The sequence below is a fragment of the Notechis scutatus genome, chromosome 6 (assembly GCF_049901735.1).
Source record: "Notechis scutatus isolate UNSWTSFEM ecotype Mainland chromosome 6, rNotScu1.2, whole genome shotgun sequence".
Classification (NCBI taxonomy): domain Eukaryota; kingdom Metazoa; phylum Chordata; class Lepidosauria; order Squamata; family Elapidae; genus Notechis; species Notechis scutatus.
Genome location: NC_142014.1, coordinates 70,814,701 through 70,832,080, shown reverse-complemented (window position 1 = coordinate 70,832,080; position 17,380 = coordinate 70,814,701). Strand labels below are relative to the sequence as shown.

The 17,380-nt window shown below is 40.0% G+C and overlaps 1 protein-coding gene across 1 annotated transcript in view; it reads left to right on the top strand.

Moving 5' to 3' along the window:
• Positions 1 to 13,861, top strand: part of LOC113419363 (1-phosphatidylinositol 4,5-bisphosphate phosphodiesterase zeta-1) — a 51,815-nt gene extending 37,954 nt beyond the window's left edge. The window contains exons 10-12 of the mRNA XM_087969131.1: positions 2,903 to 3,035; positions 8,095 to 8,244; positions 13,773 to 13,861. Coding sequence (XP_087825257.1) covers positions 2,903 to 3,035; positions 8,095 to 8,244; positions 13,773 to 13,861 — 372 coding nt within the window. The remainder of the gene's footprint in view (positions 1 to 2,902; positions 3,036 to 8,094; positions 8,245 to 13,772) is intronic.
• The last annotated feature ends 3,519 nt before the right edge of the window (positions 13,862 to 17,380 follow it).

Genomic DNA, 17,380 nt, shown 5'->3' with positions numbered 1-17,380 from the left:
AAATCACTTCCGGTGACGTCACCGGAGTGATTTTTTCAAAAATGGCGAGCGCCATCAAGGTGAGCTTTTTCGGTAGAAATGGCTTTCTGCCGGAAAAGCTCACCAAGCGCTAGCGCCGCCATCTTTTTGACGAAAAATTGCTTTTTTACCAAAAAGATGGCGGCGCCAGCAACCAGCGACCCGGTAAGGCTTGTTCCATGACCGGCACCGGTCCGCGGACCGGCGGTTGGGGACCCCTGCAACAAGAGACTGGACAGCTATGTGTTTGGAATGATACAGGGGGCTAGACTAGAATAGGGGTTTCCAACCATGGCAACTTTAAGACATGTGGACTTCAACTCCCAGAATTCTGGGAGTTGAAGTCCACAAGTCTTAAAGTTGCCAAGGTTGGAGACTCCTGGACTAGAAGACTCCAAGGTCCCTTCCAACCCTATTATTCTGTTGTATGCACAATTCCAAGTCTGAAAGTGCTTCTCCCCTCCTATCGTCTTTACAGCCGATGAAACCAGGGAGGGTTTCTTCTGAGTCTCTTATCTTCCCCACATTCCTGCTGTGGGCTCAGCTACCTTGTATCTATCTGTTCCCTTGGTTGTGTCTCTTTGCCCTGCCTCCCAAAGTCATTCCCAGATACCATGATATCCACCAAACTCTCCCTTGCAGAAAGCAGAGGGAGGAAGGAACTATTGATTAGGTGAATTCTGGGTTCACTTTTATCTTCACATGGCTAGTGGGAGGGGATGTCTATTCATGTATGAAAATACCCAGGATTGTGCAATTGTAAGAGATGACCAATCTGAGCTCAAGGGTCAGGTAAATGCAGAATCAATTTGGAGTCTTGAATCAAGTTTCAAATCATGTTTCAAAGCTAAATATTATTATATAGATGGTCCTCATTTAGCAACTGCAGTTGGAAATGCCCCCATAAGAGTATGCCCCCATAAGAGATTTAAATCCCACCCCCTTGAAGTCCGTTATCTGGTGCCATTTAGTTTACTTTATTGTCATTGCACCTCGTACAACGAAATCAAACACCATCTTTAGTGCATATCATGACCATGAAAATAAACACAAACACACATCCTTCACACTCCACACACTGAATTTATTTATTTATTTATTTATTTATTTGATTTGCCAATTTTTTACAAGATAATAAGTATAAGTGTATACATAGTTGTGAATACATGAAATGGGTACATATAAGAAAAATAAAAGAATAAGAGAAACAATAGGACAGGGACGGTAGGCACGTTGGTGCGCTTATGCACGCCCCCTACAGACCTCTTAGGAAAGGGGTGAGGTCAATAGTAGACAGTCTAAGGTTAAAGTTTTTGGGGTTTGGGGAAGAGACTACAGAGTCGGGTAGAGTATTCCAGACATTGACCACTCTATTGCTGAAGTCGTATTTCCTGCAATCAAGTTTGGTGCGGTTTACTTTGAGTTTGTATCTATTGTGTGCTCTTGTGTTGTTATGGTTGAAGCTGAAGTATTCATTGACAGGTAGGACATTGCAATGTATGATTTTATATACCATGCTTAGGTCAGACCGAAGACGGCGTAATTCAAGGTTTTCTAGTTCTAGAATTTCAAGTCTGGTGGCATAAGATATTCTACGAGTAGAAGAGTGGAGAACTCTTCTTGTGAAATATTTCTGGACTTTCTCAATTGTGCTAATATTAGATACGTAATGAGGGTACCAGACTGATGAACTGTATTCGAGTATTGGTCTAGCAAATGTTTTGTATGCTCTGGTTAGTAGTGTGATATTACCAGAGAAAAAGCTACGTAGGATTAGGTTAACAACTCTTAATGCCTTTTTGGCTATGTAGTTGCAGTGGGCTCTAGCACTTAGATAATTAGAGATGAGTATTCCAAGGTCCTTTACAGAGCTTGGGTCATCAACAAGATCTTGACTATTCAGCTTGTATTTTATTTTCTGATTTTTTTTGCCAATATGTAAGACAGAGCATTTATTTGTTGAGATTTGAAGTTGCCATTTGTTTGACCATTCAGATACATAGTCAAGATCTTTTTGTAGGGTAGCAGTATTGTCTGTGGTATTGAACAGCTTTACATCATCAGCGAAGAGAACGCAATTGCTCTTAATATGATCACAGAGGTCGTTTATGTAGAGTATGAAGAGAGTTGGTCCTAGAACACTGCCATGGGGGACACCACTATTGACAGGTACTGGATTTGATAGGAAACTATTGATATTGATATTGATATTGAAAACCTCCAACACCTCACCAACACTACACTATACAGTAGAATTCAACAGAGTTACTGCCCTGGGATAGAAGCTGTTTTTCACCTATTGGTCCTTGTTTTTATTATCCTGTACCGTCTGCCAGATGGTAATAGTTCAAAAAAAGGGGTTCCCAGGATGAGATGGATCTTTGAGAATGTTTTGAGCTTTCTTAAGGTGGCGGGAACTATAAAGCTCTTCCAAGAGGGAGAAGGCAATCAACGATCTTCTGGGCAATGGCGTTAACCCTCTGGAGTGCTTTCCTATCTGCCACTGTGCAATTGGCAAATCATACCCAGGTGCAGTAAGTTAAGATACTCTCTATGGTGCAGTGGTAGAAGGTCACCAGCAGTTTTTCATTCAGTTATTGTTTTCTGAGAAGTTTTCATCTCTGCTGGGCCCTTTTGACCAGTGCTGCAATGTGAGCACCCCAGGTCAGGTCATCTTTTATGGTAACACCCAGAAACTTTTGCCTTGACCATTAGTAGATCAGATTCTGGTATATAGGTAGCATGAAATAAACCCACAGTTCTTTTGAACTGCACGCTGGCTCCTGACTTCTTGTGCCTGGCAACAGTTGGATAATTAGTTGTGCACTGATATAATCCAGCATGACTATATGGATGCATACCAACATACATGTCTTTTCTCCAGATTATTAGTGGCTATCAACTGCCTCCAAGTAATCTTTCCAAAAGTAACAAGGCTGATCCTTTAGTCAAAATAGAAATTCATGGTGTTCCAGCGGATATGACAAAGCGGCAGACTTCTGTCATAAAGAATAATGGTAAGTTGAATGAAATAGAAAGTTGTGAGAGTTAATTCAATAATCTGTAAAGCCTATCAGAGTTAAGAATGCACGGAACTGGCTAAATTCTGTCAATTACAATATTGCATATATTACCTTATTTTTTTTCTATTACATCAAATGTTCTTCAGGTTTTTTTAATTAATAGGGGTTTTCAAATGCATATTTTTTTTGGGGGGGAATGGTTTACACAGAACTTTCTGAAATACATACTGTTTACAATACATAAGTTTACATACTAACAACAATACATTGTTGTTACAAATAAAATTATAATTATTATTTATTCATTAAATTTCTAATGAATTCTATATGTATAATGCATGGCTATTACTAATACTCATTTTTGTATGCAACTTTCAGTAACAGGGTTGATTTTAACGCCGCCATCTTTTTGATGAAAAATCACTTCCGGTGACGTCACCGGAGTGATTTTTCGCTCAAAAATGGCGGCCAGCGCATTTTTTCGGTAGAAATGGCTTACCCGGAAAAGCTCACCAAGTAATCTTTTTGACGAAAAATTGCTTTTTTACCAAAAAGATGGCGGCGCCAGCAACCAGCGACCCGGTAAGGCTTGTTCATGCGACCCGGTGCAAACCGTTTGGGGACCCCTGCAACAAGACTGGACAGCTATGTGTTTGGAATGATACAGGGGCTAGAAGCTAGAATAGGGGTTTCCAACCATGGCAACTTTAAGACATGTGGACTTCAACTCCCAGAATTCTGGGAGTTGAAGTCCACAAGTCTTAAAGTTGCCAAGGTTGAGACTCCTGGACTAGAAGACTCAAGGTCCCTTCCAACCCTATTATTCTGTTGTATGCACAATTCCAAGTCTGAAAGTGCTTCTCCTCCTATCGTCTTTACAGCCGATGAAACCAGGGAGGGTTTCTTCTGAGTCTCTTATCTTCCCCACATTCCTGCTGTGGGCTCAGCTACCTTGTATCTATCTGTTCCCTTGGTTGTGTCTCTTTGCCCTGCCTCCCAAAGTCATTCCCAGATACCATGATATCCACCAAACTCTCCCTTGCAGAAAGCAGAGGGAGGAAGGAACTATTGATTAGGTGAATTCTGGGTTCACTTTTATCTTCACATGGCTAGTGGGAGGGGATGTCTATTCATGTATGAAAATACCCAGGATTGTGCAATTGTAGGAGATGACCAATCTGAGCTCAAGGGTCAGGTAAATGCAGAATCAATTTGGAGTCTTGAATCAAGTTTCAAATCATGTTTCAAAGCTAAATATTATTATATAGATGGTCCTCATTTAGCAACTGCAGTTGGAAATGCCCCCATAAGAGTATGCCCCATAAGAGATTTAAATCCCACCCCTTGAAGTCCGTTATCTGGTGCCATTTAGTTTACTTTATTGTCATTGCACCTCGTACAACGAAATCAAACACCATCTTTAGTGCATATCATGACCATGAAAATAAACACAAACACACATCCTTCACACTCCACACACTGAATTGAAAACCTCCAACACCTCACCAACACTACACTATACAGTAGAATTCAACAGAGTTACTGCCCTGGGATAGAAGCTGTTTTTCACCTATTGGTCCTTGTTTTTATTATCCTGTACCGTCTGCCAGATGGTAATAGTTCAAAAAAAGGGGTTCCCAGGATGAGATGGATCTTTGAGAATGTTTTGAGCTTTCTTAAGGTAGCGGGAACTATAAAGCTCTTCCAAAGAGGGGAGAAGGCAATCAACGATCTTCTGGGCAATGACGTTAACCCTCTGGAGTGCTTTCCTATCTGCCACTGTGCAATTGGCAAATCATACCCAGGTGCAGTAAGTTAAGATACTCTCTATGATGCAGTGGTAGAAGGTCACCAGCAGTTTTTCATTCAGTTGTTGTTTTCTGAGAAGTTTTCATCTCTGCTGGGCCCTTTTGACCAGTGCTGCAATGTGAGCACCCCAGGTCAGGTCATCTTTTATGGTAACACCCAGAAACTTTTGCCTTGACCATTAGTAGATCAGATTCTGGTATATAGGTAGCATGAAATAAACCCACAGTTCTTTTGAACTGCACGCTGGCTCCTGACTTCTTGTGCCTGGCAACAGTTGGATAATTAGTTGTGCACTGATATAATCCAGCATGACTATATGGATGCATACCAACATACATGTCTTTTCTCCAGATTATTAGTGGCTATCAACTGCCTCCAAGTAATCTTTCCAAAAGTAACAAGGCTGATCCTTTAGTCAAAATAGAAATTCATGGTGTTCCAGCGGATATGACAAAACGGCAGACTTCTGTCATAAAGAATAATGGTAAGTTGAATGAAATAGAAAGTTGTGAGAGTTAATTCAATAATCTGTAAAGCCTATCAGAGTTAAGAATGCACGGAACTGGCTAAATTCTGTCAATTACAATATTGCATATATTACCTTATTTTTTTTCTATTACATCAAATGTTCTTCAGGTTTTTTTAATTAATAGGGGTTTTCAAATGCATATTTTTTTTTGGGGGAATGGTTTACACAGAACTTTCTGAAATACATACTGTTTACAATACATAAGTTTACATACTAACAACAATACATTGTTGTTACAAATAAAATTATAATTATTATTTATTCATTAAATTTCTAATGAATTCTATATGTATAATGCATGGCTATTACTAATACTCATTTTTGTATGCAACTTTCAGTAACAGGGTTGATTTTAACCCGATTGCCATTATTTTGTATTGTAATACATCATATTTCAATGCAAAGTTTGTAACATTATACAAACATAGTGTTCACCAATGGAAGAAGTTTATTTTTGTAACATTTCCAAAGATATCCCCATTTTTAAAAATTTGGATGATAAGCAGAGAAGAGATAGAAAATTGCTGAATTTATAGGTATTTGGTTATTCTAGTAGGTCACACATTTTGGAATAAGAGGGATTGCTGTTATTTTATTTAAATAATCCCTGATCAAAGTTCTTATTTGTTGTTGTGCCAAACAGTTGAAGAGTCTTAAAGAATAACAGAATAATGAGCCATAAATATACATTATTTTATATTACCATAGATTAAATCTTTAAGTTATGCACACCATGAAAGTAGTTTAACATTGACACAACATTGACATTTAGTTTATAGTGCAGTTTGTACCTCAGGCAGACCTAAATTAGGGAAAATATCCATACCCCCCCCACACACACAATTCATTAAGATGAAGCCCCTTGAAAAAAAGGATATGATGGAAAAAGAGGTGGTATTCAGCCAGTTCTGACAGGTTCTGGAGAACTGGTAACAGAAATTTTGATTAGCTCAGAGAACCGGCAAATCCCACCTCTGACTGGCCCCGCCCCCATCTATTCTCTGCCTTCTGAGTCCCAGCTGATTGGCTGGGTCTTCTTTTGTTGCCTTGCACAGGAGAACAGAGCTGGAAAGCAGGTTAGTGGGGTGGGGTGGGGTAATGGAGATTTTACAGTATCCTACCCCTGCCATGCCCACCAAGCCATACCCATCTAGCCACAGCCACAAATCCACTAGTAAAAAAAATTGAATACCACCACTGGCTGGAATCAAGAAATGCACATTAGGATATAATTGTGTAAAACTGTACTGCCCTAGGGGAAAAAATTACAATACAGGTAGTCCTTAACTTACAACCATAATGGGACCAAAATTTCCATATTAACCAAGGCAGTTGTTATTGGAATCACATTCAATTTTACAACCTTTTTTGCACAGTTGGTAAGCAAATCATGCGGCCATTAAACAAATCTGACTCCCCTACTGACTTCATTTCTCAGAAGCCAACTGGGAAGGTTGCAATTGGTAATCACATCAGCCCAGGATGCTGTAACCATTAAAATATATATTTTTAATTAATTTTTTAAATTTATTTTTAACATACAATAAATCCATTCCATTTCAATCGTGTGTCGATTAGGTACATATTTCATGTGCTTAACAATTACTAATAATATTCTTCTTAACAATATAATAATAATCACATTCATATATATAGAATACAGAAGCCTGATGATGGCAGATGAGATTCTGCTGAAACGTTGCTACAACTTTAAAAGCACCACTACTATGACGTGGGAAAATACCCGAACAAAGCTGAAGGCCTATATATATATATATATATATATATATATATATATATATATATATATATATATATATATATATATATATATTTTCTTAAGTTTCGGGTATTATATATATATATATTGTACATTCAGCATCCTCATAGCTTCTATGTCGTCTGTGGTAACTTTACAGTGGTTTCAGATTTAAATTTGGGGCAGAACCATTCTGGCACAGCAAAGCTGCCCCAAATTTATCTGAAACCACTGAATCTGACCACGACACACACAAGCCTGATGATGGCAGATGAGTTCTGCTGAAACGTTGCTACAACTTAAAGAACTACAATGATGGAAAATACCACAAGCGCTCATACATATATATATATATATATATATATATATATATATATATATATATATATATATATATATATGTAATATTCAAGCATGTCTATTACACTAGTTTCTCTTATTGCTTTATAAATACATCTAATCCCTTTTAATTAATTTCATTTTCTAGCCATTTATAAAACAAGTCCCATACCATGCAATATTCAGATTCTTCTTTTTCTTTAATTTCTAGTGTTAATCTATTCATTTCTGCACATTCAAATATTTTTTTCAATTACCTTTTCCTCTATCGGTATATTTAATGTAACTATTAAAAATGCATGCCAGTTACCAAGTTTCTGAATTTTGATCAAGTGACCAAGGTGATGTTGCCATGTTCATAAGTGTAAGGATCAGGTTATAAGTCACTTTTTTCAATGCTGTTGCAGAAGTCCCAATATTTAAAAAAATATCTCGGGTTTTAATTTAACTCTTTTGTGTTTTTTTAGATGTCAGGTTTAACAAAAATATATTGAAGAACTATGTAGGTTCTGAAATAGGGACTGAAGGGGAAAAAAGGGGGTGCCTTGGTGTTTTCAAAACTCAGAGCATTTCTTGTGATTAAAGTTGAAAAGAGTTTTCTTCCCTGTTTATTTCAGCTTTGAACCCTAGATGGAATGAGACATTCACCTTTACTGTCCAAGTTCCAGATCTTGCCTTAATACGCTTTGTGGTAGAAGATCAGATGGCAGTTCTTGCCAATGACTTCCTTGGCCAATTTACTTTGCCACTTTTGAGCATGAATAAAGGTAAGGCTATTGTTTTCTGACTAATCTATATACATTATATAAAAAAGCAAAATACCACTCATGCATCATCACAAAATCTCCAGAACCGTAAAGCCTACAAACTTGAAATTTGCCACCTATGTGTCAGGGCTCCAACAAATCTACCCCCATTCAAATCACAAGTCTCTAGCCACATCAGGGTAAAAAAAAAAATGATTTATTAGGAGTGGCCATGTTGGCATTAGCTGGGTGCAGCCAACACTAAAATACATCATTCATTTTCCCCCACCCCCTGGGTGTATATTCTCCAATGGGATACATCCATAGCCAAGAATCATCAATCATGCTCTCCAGTAATATTCTTGCACGAGAACAGCTTTGGGCTGCCAAGGTGATTATCTAAGGCATTTAAGGAATGCACTGCTTTCCCCCACTCCCTTTCTGCTGGCAACTAAGAAGACCAAAGGAGTATTTTTTTTTTAGTTGACATTATGTTCCTCTTGGCTTCTAGGTACTCACTAAGAAAGGATTTTTCAAAATGACCATCAGAGCATTAGTATTTCCTATATTATTATTAACATGCTCTGATGCTAAGAGTTCTACTCCCCCTCCCCACCCTGAAAATAAATCTGTTCCAAATGCAAAACACAAGTAGAGGAGTGGAGTTTCAGTTTCAGTTTTAGCTTCACAGCACCAAGCAGCTTTAGTACAGAACAGTTGAGCTAAGCCACACCCGGGCTCCTTGCTGTCTCCTTGTTCACACAGCAAATACTGTTTCAGTTTCCAAACACACTGACAGGATGCTCACCAGATGAATACTAATGGATGCTGGTAGGCAGAGGCAGAATTTCCCCCCCTTATTTTCCTCCTCAAAAACTAAACCCGATCACATCGTTTCGTAGTGAAGCATGGGTACCCTGCTAGTAAGAGATAACGAGCAGTTGCCTGCCCTTTAAAAAATATATATATCCAAGGAACAATGTAAGGTGAGGAGAATTACCATCTGTAGCAGAAAACATGGCAGCACAATATTTGATTTTAAAGTCCTACCATTAATGTCTATGGAGATTCTCAGTCATCCAGATCATGGTTGTCCCAAAGGTGCTTTTTCAAGAGGCAACTGGACTTTCTTTGTTTTTCTTTGAAGAATGTTTCGCTTCTCATCCAAGAAGCTCCTTCAGCAAAGGCAGCAAAACCCACATTCTGGACAGACAGGACTGCTGGTTTGAAAGGGGTCATCTACATTAAATTTGGACAGCCCTCTCTCAACAGAGAGGGAGGGATATGTCACCTTCTATCTCAGGGGTGTCAAACTCAGTTTCATTGAGGGCCACATCAGGGTTGTGTTTGACTTCGGGGGGCTGGAGTAGGTGTGGCTAGGGTGGGTGTGGCCAGCTTGACGTCACTTGCATTGGGGGCACCTCACCTGTGGTGGCCCAAGCACTCTGCCAGAGAAAACGGGCTCCCGAGCTCCATTTTCGGCTGCAATGGCCTCCTGCAACCCTCTGCCAGTGAAAATGGAGATCGGGAGGGCCTCCCAAGCTCCATTTTCACTGGCAGAGGCACAGGCCAGTCCTTTGCTGTTTCCAGGGTGACCCCATGGGCCAGCTCAAAGCACTCCATGCACCAGATCCGGCCTCCGGGCTTTGAGTTTGACACCCCTGATCCATCTCCTGTTTACAATATGGTCCTTTCAGCATTTCCAAGAAGGTTCCATATCCATTTGCAATATTCAGATGATTTTGAGATAAACCTCCAAGTGGCCTCCACAACTCTCAGAAAGACTGCTAATGACCAGATGATTGCAAGGAATTTAAATCCTTCCATTCAGGGGTGGGATTCTACAGGTTCGCACCTATTCGCTAGAACCAGTTGTTAACATTCTAAACAGTTCGGAGAACCGGTTGTTAGATGAAATTACTGGCCTAATCCTGTAAGGAAAGCAGGAAGGAAACATTCTGGTGTTGCTTACAGAAACTGCCTCTCCGTTAACCCTTATTACATTCTTGGCAGGACTAGACTTCCTGTCTCAGGAACTTTTCTGGAGTTTTTTTTCCTTCCTTTGCTGGTACTTTGCTTGTGTGGAGTGACCATTCAAAGTTACAATGCCACTGTGACTTATGACCCTTTTTCACACTTACAACTGTTGCAGCATCCCCACACTCATGAGAGGCCAGGCGAGGAGATGCGTGCCTCGATGTGAGTGATATTGAGTTGGCCATGCCCAGCCAATACCATGACCACCAAGCCACGTCCACTCAGTCACATGACCACCAAGCCATGCCACCAACTAAGGCACGCCCACAGAACCAGTTGTTAAAAAATTTGAATCCCATCCCTGCTTCCATTCCCCATTGCAAGAATGGTTGCAAGAACTGGGCATGGCTAGTCTAGTGAAGAGAAGGACCAGGGATGACATGATAGCAGTGTTCCAATATTTGAGAGCCTGTCAGAGAGTGGAAGGAAATAACCTATTTTCCAAGGCATCTGAAGGCCAGACAAGGAACAATGAGGTGGGACTAGATCTCACGATCTCCCAGTTTCTAGCTTGGTGCCTTAACCCAAAGATCAAAATTTGAGAGGGATGATGTAAGTTGTCCTTCAGCAAGAGTGACTGGCTATGTTTTGCCCATCCTAACCTAAAATATTATTTTTAATTCACTCTTTTGTAGCACAGATTTTAGTTCATATGTAAGGGAGTTTATGTTGTGAGATTGTGTTCTACAGAAGTTTTCTTAACTTTGTGTGCTTTCGCTCACAATGTAGCTAGGTAATTAAAAAGCTAAGAGGTGGTGAAGGATGCTAAATTTAGATTCTACATTCTGGTAAGGAACCCTGCCAGTTGTGGTTCTTGTTTATGATCACGCATGCTGTAGTATAATGAATTATTGTAGCTATTGATCATTTAAGGGATTATATATTGATACCCAGTTATTATCGAGGTGGTGCAGTGGTTAGAATGCAGTACTTCAGGCTACTTCTGCTGACTGCCAGCTGCCTGCAATTTGGCAGTTTGAATCTCACCAGGCTCAAGGTTGACTCAGCCTTCCGTCCTTCCGAGGTCATAAAATGAGGATCCAGATTGTTGGGGGCAATAGGCTGACGTTGTAAACTATTTAGAGAGGGCTGTAAAGCACTGTAAAGTAGTGTATACGTCTAAGTGCTATTGCTATCTGTTGTAATATTTACAGATTTACTGGTGTTTGATCTTCTAGAATTAGCAGTTCAGCAAGCACCAGAAAACCTTATTCCTGTCTTTAGCTCATCAGTAGACAAAATAGAATACACATCACAACCAAGAGAAGAAATTATACTCTGAATTTAGAGAATAGGAAAATGTCAGACCATATTTAATACACAGACATTGTTCTAATGTGGAGCCTTCTGAAGTCAAACTAGTTTCCAGTTTCCAGCCATCAACTTGTCTAGAAATGATTCATCCAGGAGCTCCGGGAAACAAGTTTGTCTCCCCTTTTCAAATGCAAGTTATAAAATATTACTTTGAATTTAACATTACATACACAGCCCAATAAAATAGCCATTGAAATGCTCAGTTATATTTCATGCTAGCTTTTGAGGCCCTTAACCATAATAAAAAAATAAAATAAAAGTTGACAGCACATAGAACAAAGATAAGTCACTGGTAAAAAGGAGTGAGCATGATTTGAATATTTTTAAATTTACAAAAGGAGGAGATTAAACTCGGATTCCCTTTGTTATCCTTTGCTGCCTTTCTTGATTGAACTGGAACTTCAGTTATACACAGACAGTCAGTTTGGTTTAGTGGTCAATGCACCAGGCTAGAAAGTGGGAAAACTTGAGTTCTAGTCCAGCCTCAGCCATGAAAGACAGTTGGGTGAACCTTGGGCCTATCACCCTCCCTCAGTGCCGTCTACCTCACAGGGTTGTTGTTGGCAAAATAGGACAAAGGTGTGTTGGATAGGTGTACCACAGGGACTTATCTGTAAAGATAATAAGGTGGGATACAGTGAAATAAATAAATAAATAACCTATCAATGTATATATACAAGCAAAATACCACTCACGCATCATCACAAACTCTCCAGTACCATAAAGCCTACAAAGTTGACATTTGGCACGTATGTTCCTCTTGGCTTCTAGGTGCTCACTAAGAAATGATTTTTCAAAATGACCATCAGAGCATTAGTATTTCCTATATTATTATTAACACGCTCTGATGCCAAGGAGTTCTACTCCCCCTTCCCACCCGAAAAGAAATCTGTTCCAAATGCAAAACACAAGCAGAGGAGTTTCACTTTCACTTTTAGTTTCACAGCACCAAGCAGCTTTAGTACAGAACAGTTGAGATAAGTCATGCCCAGGCTCCTTGCTGTCTCCTTCTTGCTCACACAGCAAATACTGTTTCAGTTTCCAAACAGCCTTCAACTCTCTCACACATTGACAGGACGCTAGCCAGATGAATACCGATGGATGCTGGTAGGCAGAGGCAGAATTTTTTCCCTCTTATTTTCCTCCCCCAAAACTAAGCCCAACCACATAGTTTTGTAGCAAAGCATGAGTATTGAGCTAGTAGATAAATGAATACCTTTATGTCTATAAAAATCACAGTGCACACTTATTAATTTGCACATTTAAGCCTCTGCCTAATTCTGAATTAGACTGGATCCTGATTGTTTTACAAATACCCTGACTTGTTTGGGGCATTTAAATTAACCAAAATTAGATTTAGAGAATAAGAGAAGGTATTTTATCTAAGAGTGTTTGAAATGAATTTAAGTTTGTGTGATGGAAATCAGTCATGTTCTCTAGTTCATTTCTTCTGTTATTACATACTTGCAAAAAGCATAACATTCCATTTGTAAAATATTTTCCTGGGTGTAATATTGCATGCCCATCATCATAAAATATCCAAAGACATATTAAGCTAATTTCACACTGCATGAAGCATCATGAAATATTTAGACTCTAATGAGATGACAAACTTGGTGTGCTGTCAGAGAATATCTACAAGTGTTATTATGGAAGGGGAAAACATCTATTTATCAATAACACAGAGCACCTAAAATCAATGATAAAATATATACTTGTGTATTGCTGCATGAAGTTAGTCAGAGAAAATAGAAAGAGGGTTCTTCTGAAAAATCTATATCAAATTGATCTATTGTTGAAACCACACAAAGAGGAACAATTGCTTAAAATTTTGTAAACATACATGTTTTTTTTTCTGAGGAAGTGTATTTCTGATTGTGCCACAGTGTGCACGTAAGCCATACTCCAGTAACATAAGACTAGACCAGACCAGACTAGACTAGACCAGACCAGACTAGACTAGACTAGACTAGACTAGACTAGACTAGACTAGAATAGAATAGAATAGAATAGAATAGAATAGAATAGAATAGAATAGAATGAATTCTTTATTTGGCCAAGTCCCTTCTAGCACTGGTGATGTAACAGTCAGACTGTTGATCCATCTAATTCACTAAGCCCATGTGGATGGTTCATTTTTTCCACTGTTGTTTCTTGCTCAACATGCTTGCATTGTTGTCTTCTTGGTTTTCTTTCAGGTTATCGCCATGTTCCATTGGTCTCCAAACTTGGAGTTACCCTCAAGCCTGCCTCCCTGTTTGTCTACATATGGTACTTTCAACAGTAATGCATCGCCCGCTCTTCCATCTGTGTGTTTTATTAAAGCAACCATGGTCCAAACAGGTGATATGTTCTACTTTCTAATAGAAGAACTAAATGTTTATAGTACCCGAAGCTCTATGTAATAGGCATTAGGTCTAAGGAATAGGCATTCTGGCACATATTTGGTGTGTATGTGTGTGTGTGTGTGTGTGTTCAATTGTTGTGGAAGAAAAGCTTTATGGATGGATGGGATGGATGGATGGATGGATAGACAGATAGACAAACAAATACGTTTAAGAAAATCGGCAGTGAGCAAACACATTCATTATTTTTCTGAATCATAAATTCTTCAGGAAGACAATTTATCAAATGGCTGAATAGCCATCACATTAAATCAGAATAAAAGGCTCAACTTCAAAAGACACACTCATTTAAAACTCACTTAACAACTCTTGCTTATCAACAAAAAAATCAGGCTCACTTGTAGTCCTAAGCCGAAGACCTGTACAGAGTCATAGAATCAGAGTTAGAATTGGGTGTTTAGCCCATGTTGCTTAGCACAAGAATCTGAATGAAGTTAGCCCTGAAAGATTCTCTTTGGTATCTAAAAATTTCCAGCAAAGCAGAAGTCCATCACTTCTCCATCTCACTGGTTCCATTAGCAAAGAGTTCTTAACTTTAGGAGGATTTCTTTTAGATTTTGCTAGAATCTGATTAGCCAAAACAGATTTCATGCCCTGAATTTCAGATGTTCTCTGCCATCCTATTAGGGGACAAAAAAAATAAAATCAAATGCCAATGGCAAGATTGACAAAACCAGGAAGCAGTTAAGCATACCTCTGCTACATGTCCATCCTAAATTGCCTACTACTGAAGATGTTTCAGTGATTAAAAAACCAGGACTGGAACAGAGTTAAGCACATTAGCCTGTAATGTGTACTTAGCCCTTTTACCTCCGCAGCAATTGCAGACTGCAAAATAAATAGATTGGCCTTTTATGCCCCTGTGCTAATGGGGACATTTGCACATAGAGGGTACTCGTTGCATGTAGATAACTAAATGACAATGGACCATGAAAAAGCCATTATAATTTCCCCACGATTAGCAACTTGTTATGTGCAGCTAGCAACCTCCCGTATGTACCTACTCTCCAAGGCAAATGCTTTGGTTAATGTGGCAGAAGAGCTCCGTCCAGGAAATAAGGGGGAGGGGACCACATCCTAATGAACAAATAATTCAATTGCCTCTGACAATGTTCAAATTACGTCCTTCTCCAGTGGGGAAGCATTTTCCTGTGTTCAGCTGGATGTTGCTTTGTTGAGCAATCAGCATCATCACAATTCTGTGAAAAACGACCTGCTGATTTTTCATAGTCAGAGGCATTCTTGGAATTATGGACTGCAGCACATATAGCTTGCTAAACCTGAATTGCAATATAGGCAGAAAGAAAAATAATAATACTGTTAACAGGAGATTTAACGTTACGATAGATGAAGAAAATCAACATGTCTAGTGAGGTTTCCAGCTATTTATATTCCTACCAAGAATTGCACACAGGTTAAGGCGCCAACTTTTCATCACCATCATGGAGCACAGAAGATTAAAAACGTTGGGTGAATCAAAGCTCAGAACCACCTTTATGCCTTCAGTTGTGGACCACAAAGTCTGATTTGCCTTAATGAACAAAGCAGTATTGATGTGGTGCTTTTTGCTCTATGCAGTCCTTGTTCTGTTTAGAACCATAATTGCTATCAGTCATAGCATTGATCTGGGTGGCAATGGGAGACAAGGCTACATTCTGCACCAAAAGGACCACTGGTTTGAAAGAGGTCATCTACATCGGGCCGCCAATCTTTTGGACCTCAAGGACCACCAAACTTATAATTTTAGATCCCAGGGACCACTAACCGGTTCTATGGGCATGACCTAATTTGTGGGTATGGCTTGGTGGTCATGTGACTGGCTGGGCATGGCTTGTATGTAAATATTATAAATATTTATATAAATATTGATTATTTTTTAAAAAAAGAGTAACTTTTACCCAAAATCAAGCAAAGCAGGCAGATTGAGTTGCTCTATCTATCTGCCACTGGCTAGCTCTGTCTGTAACATAAAATTTGCTTCCAAGCAAAATCACAAAATTAACTCACAACACACCATGCATGTAAATATTGAATTTTTTATTTCAAAAAAGAGCAAATTTTACCCAAAATCAGGCAAAGCAGGCAGATTGAGTTGCTCACAGAATCATTCAGCGATCTATCTATCTGCCATCGGCTAGCTCAGTCTCTCAAATTTGCTTGCCGTGAGTCTGCACTGAATTTGCTTGCAAGCAAACCTTCAGTCCCAAGGGAGGTTTGGATGTGCTGAGCCGAAGATCTAAAGACTAGCTAGAAAGCAAGAAATCCAACCATTTCCTGCTTCCTAGCTAATCTAAATCTCCGGGCACAGCAGAACAGATGATGGTCAGAAAAAGGAAAAATAGCAATTTAGCAGGCAAGTTTACTACTGGATAAAGAGTGAGTGGGCGGGGAGGGTTCCCGCGGGCCATGTGGGCAGCGCAGCCTTGTGTTTCTGCGCAGCCTGGATTAATTGCTTTGTGGGGGTGCTCTGGGGGTGAGATATCTCTGCGGCCCACCAAAATTTTCTCACGGCCCACCAGTTGACGACCGCTGATCTACATTAAGGTTGTACAGTCCTCTTTCAACAGAGGGGGAGGGATAGGACATCACCTATCTCCTGTTTACAACATAGTCCTTTCATCAGTTCCAAGAAGGTTCCACACGCATTTGCACTATTCAGGTGACCCTGAGGGCACAGTTAAAGCTTCAAGTGGCCTCAACGACTCTCTAAAAGAATGCAAATGAACATCTGTCAGCAAGGAATATAAATCCTTCCATCCTCCGCCATTCAGTCAGAAATGTAGAAGCTTCTTGGATGAGAAGCAAAACATCTCCAAGAAAAAGTTTTTCAAAAGTTGCCTTTTGAAAAAGCATCTGTGGGACCTGGATGACTGAGAATCTCCATAGACAATGGGAGAAACCTTAAATAATTATTGACAAGTTTCTGGAGTAACCATTGAACAGACAGCACTGGACACAGGGGTGGGCCGCTACCGGTTCCCCCTGAACCGGGGTGAACCGGTAGCTAATTTTATCATTTTTAATGGCCGATTTGGTGAACCCACCCATGGCTGGCCCCACCCACCCTGCCCCTCCCCTCCCAGGAGTCCCCACATGGCTCATTGTGGATGCCAGGTAAGTATAGGGCCCACATGGAGGCTTGGGGAGGGCAAAAAATGGGCTCCTGGAGACTCTGGAAGGCCAGAAACGGGCCTGTCCCCAGCCTCCAGAGGGCCTCCAGAGCCCAGGGAGGCCATTTTCGTCCTTCTGGAGGCTCGAGGAAAGCCTCCAGAGCCCAGGGAGGGAGAAAACGCCCCCCTGCTGTGGTGCAGGAGGCCAACTAGGCTACACCCACCATAGCCACTCCCACCCAGCAACCGGGCAGAGAACTGGATAAAATTTTTGAAGCCCACCGCTGACTG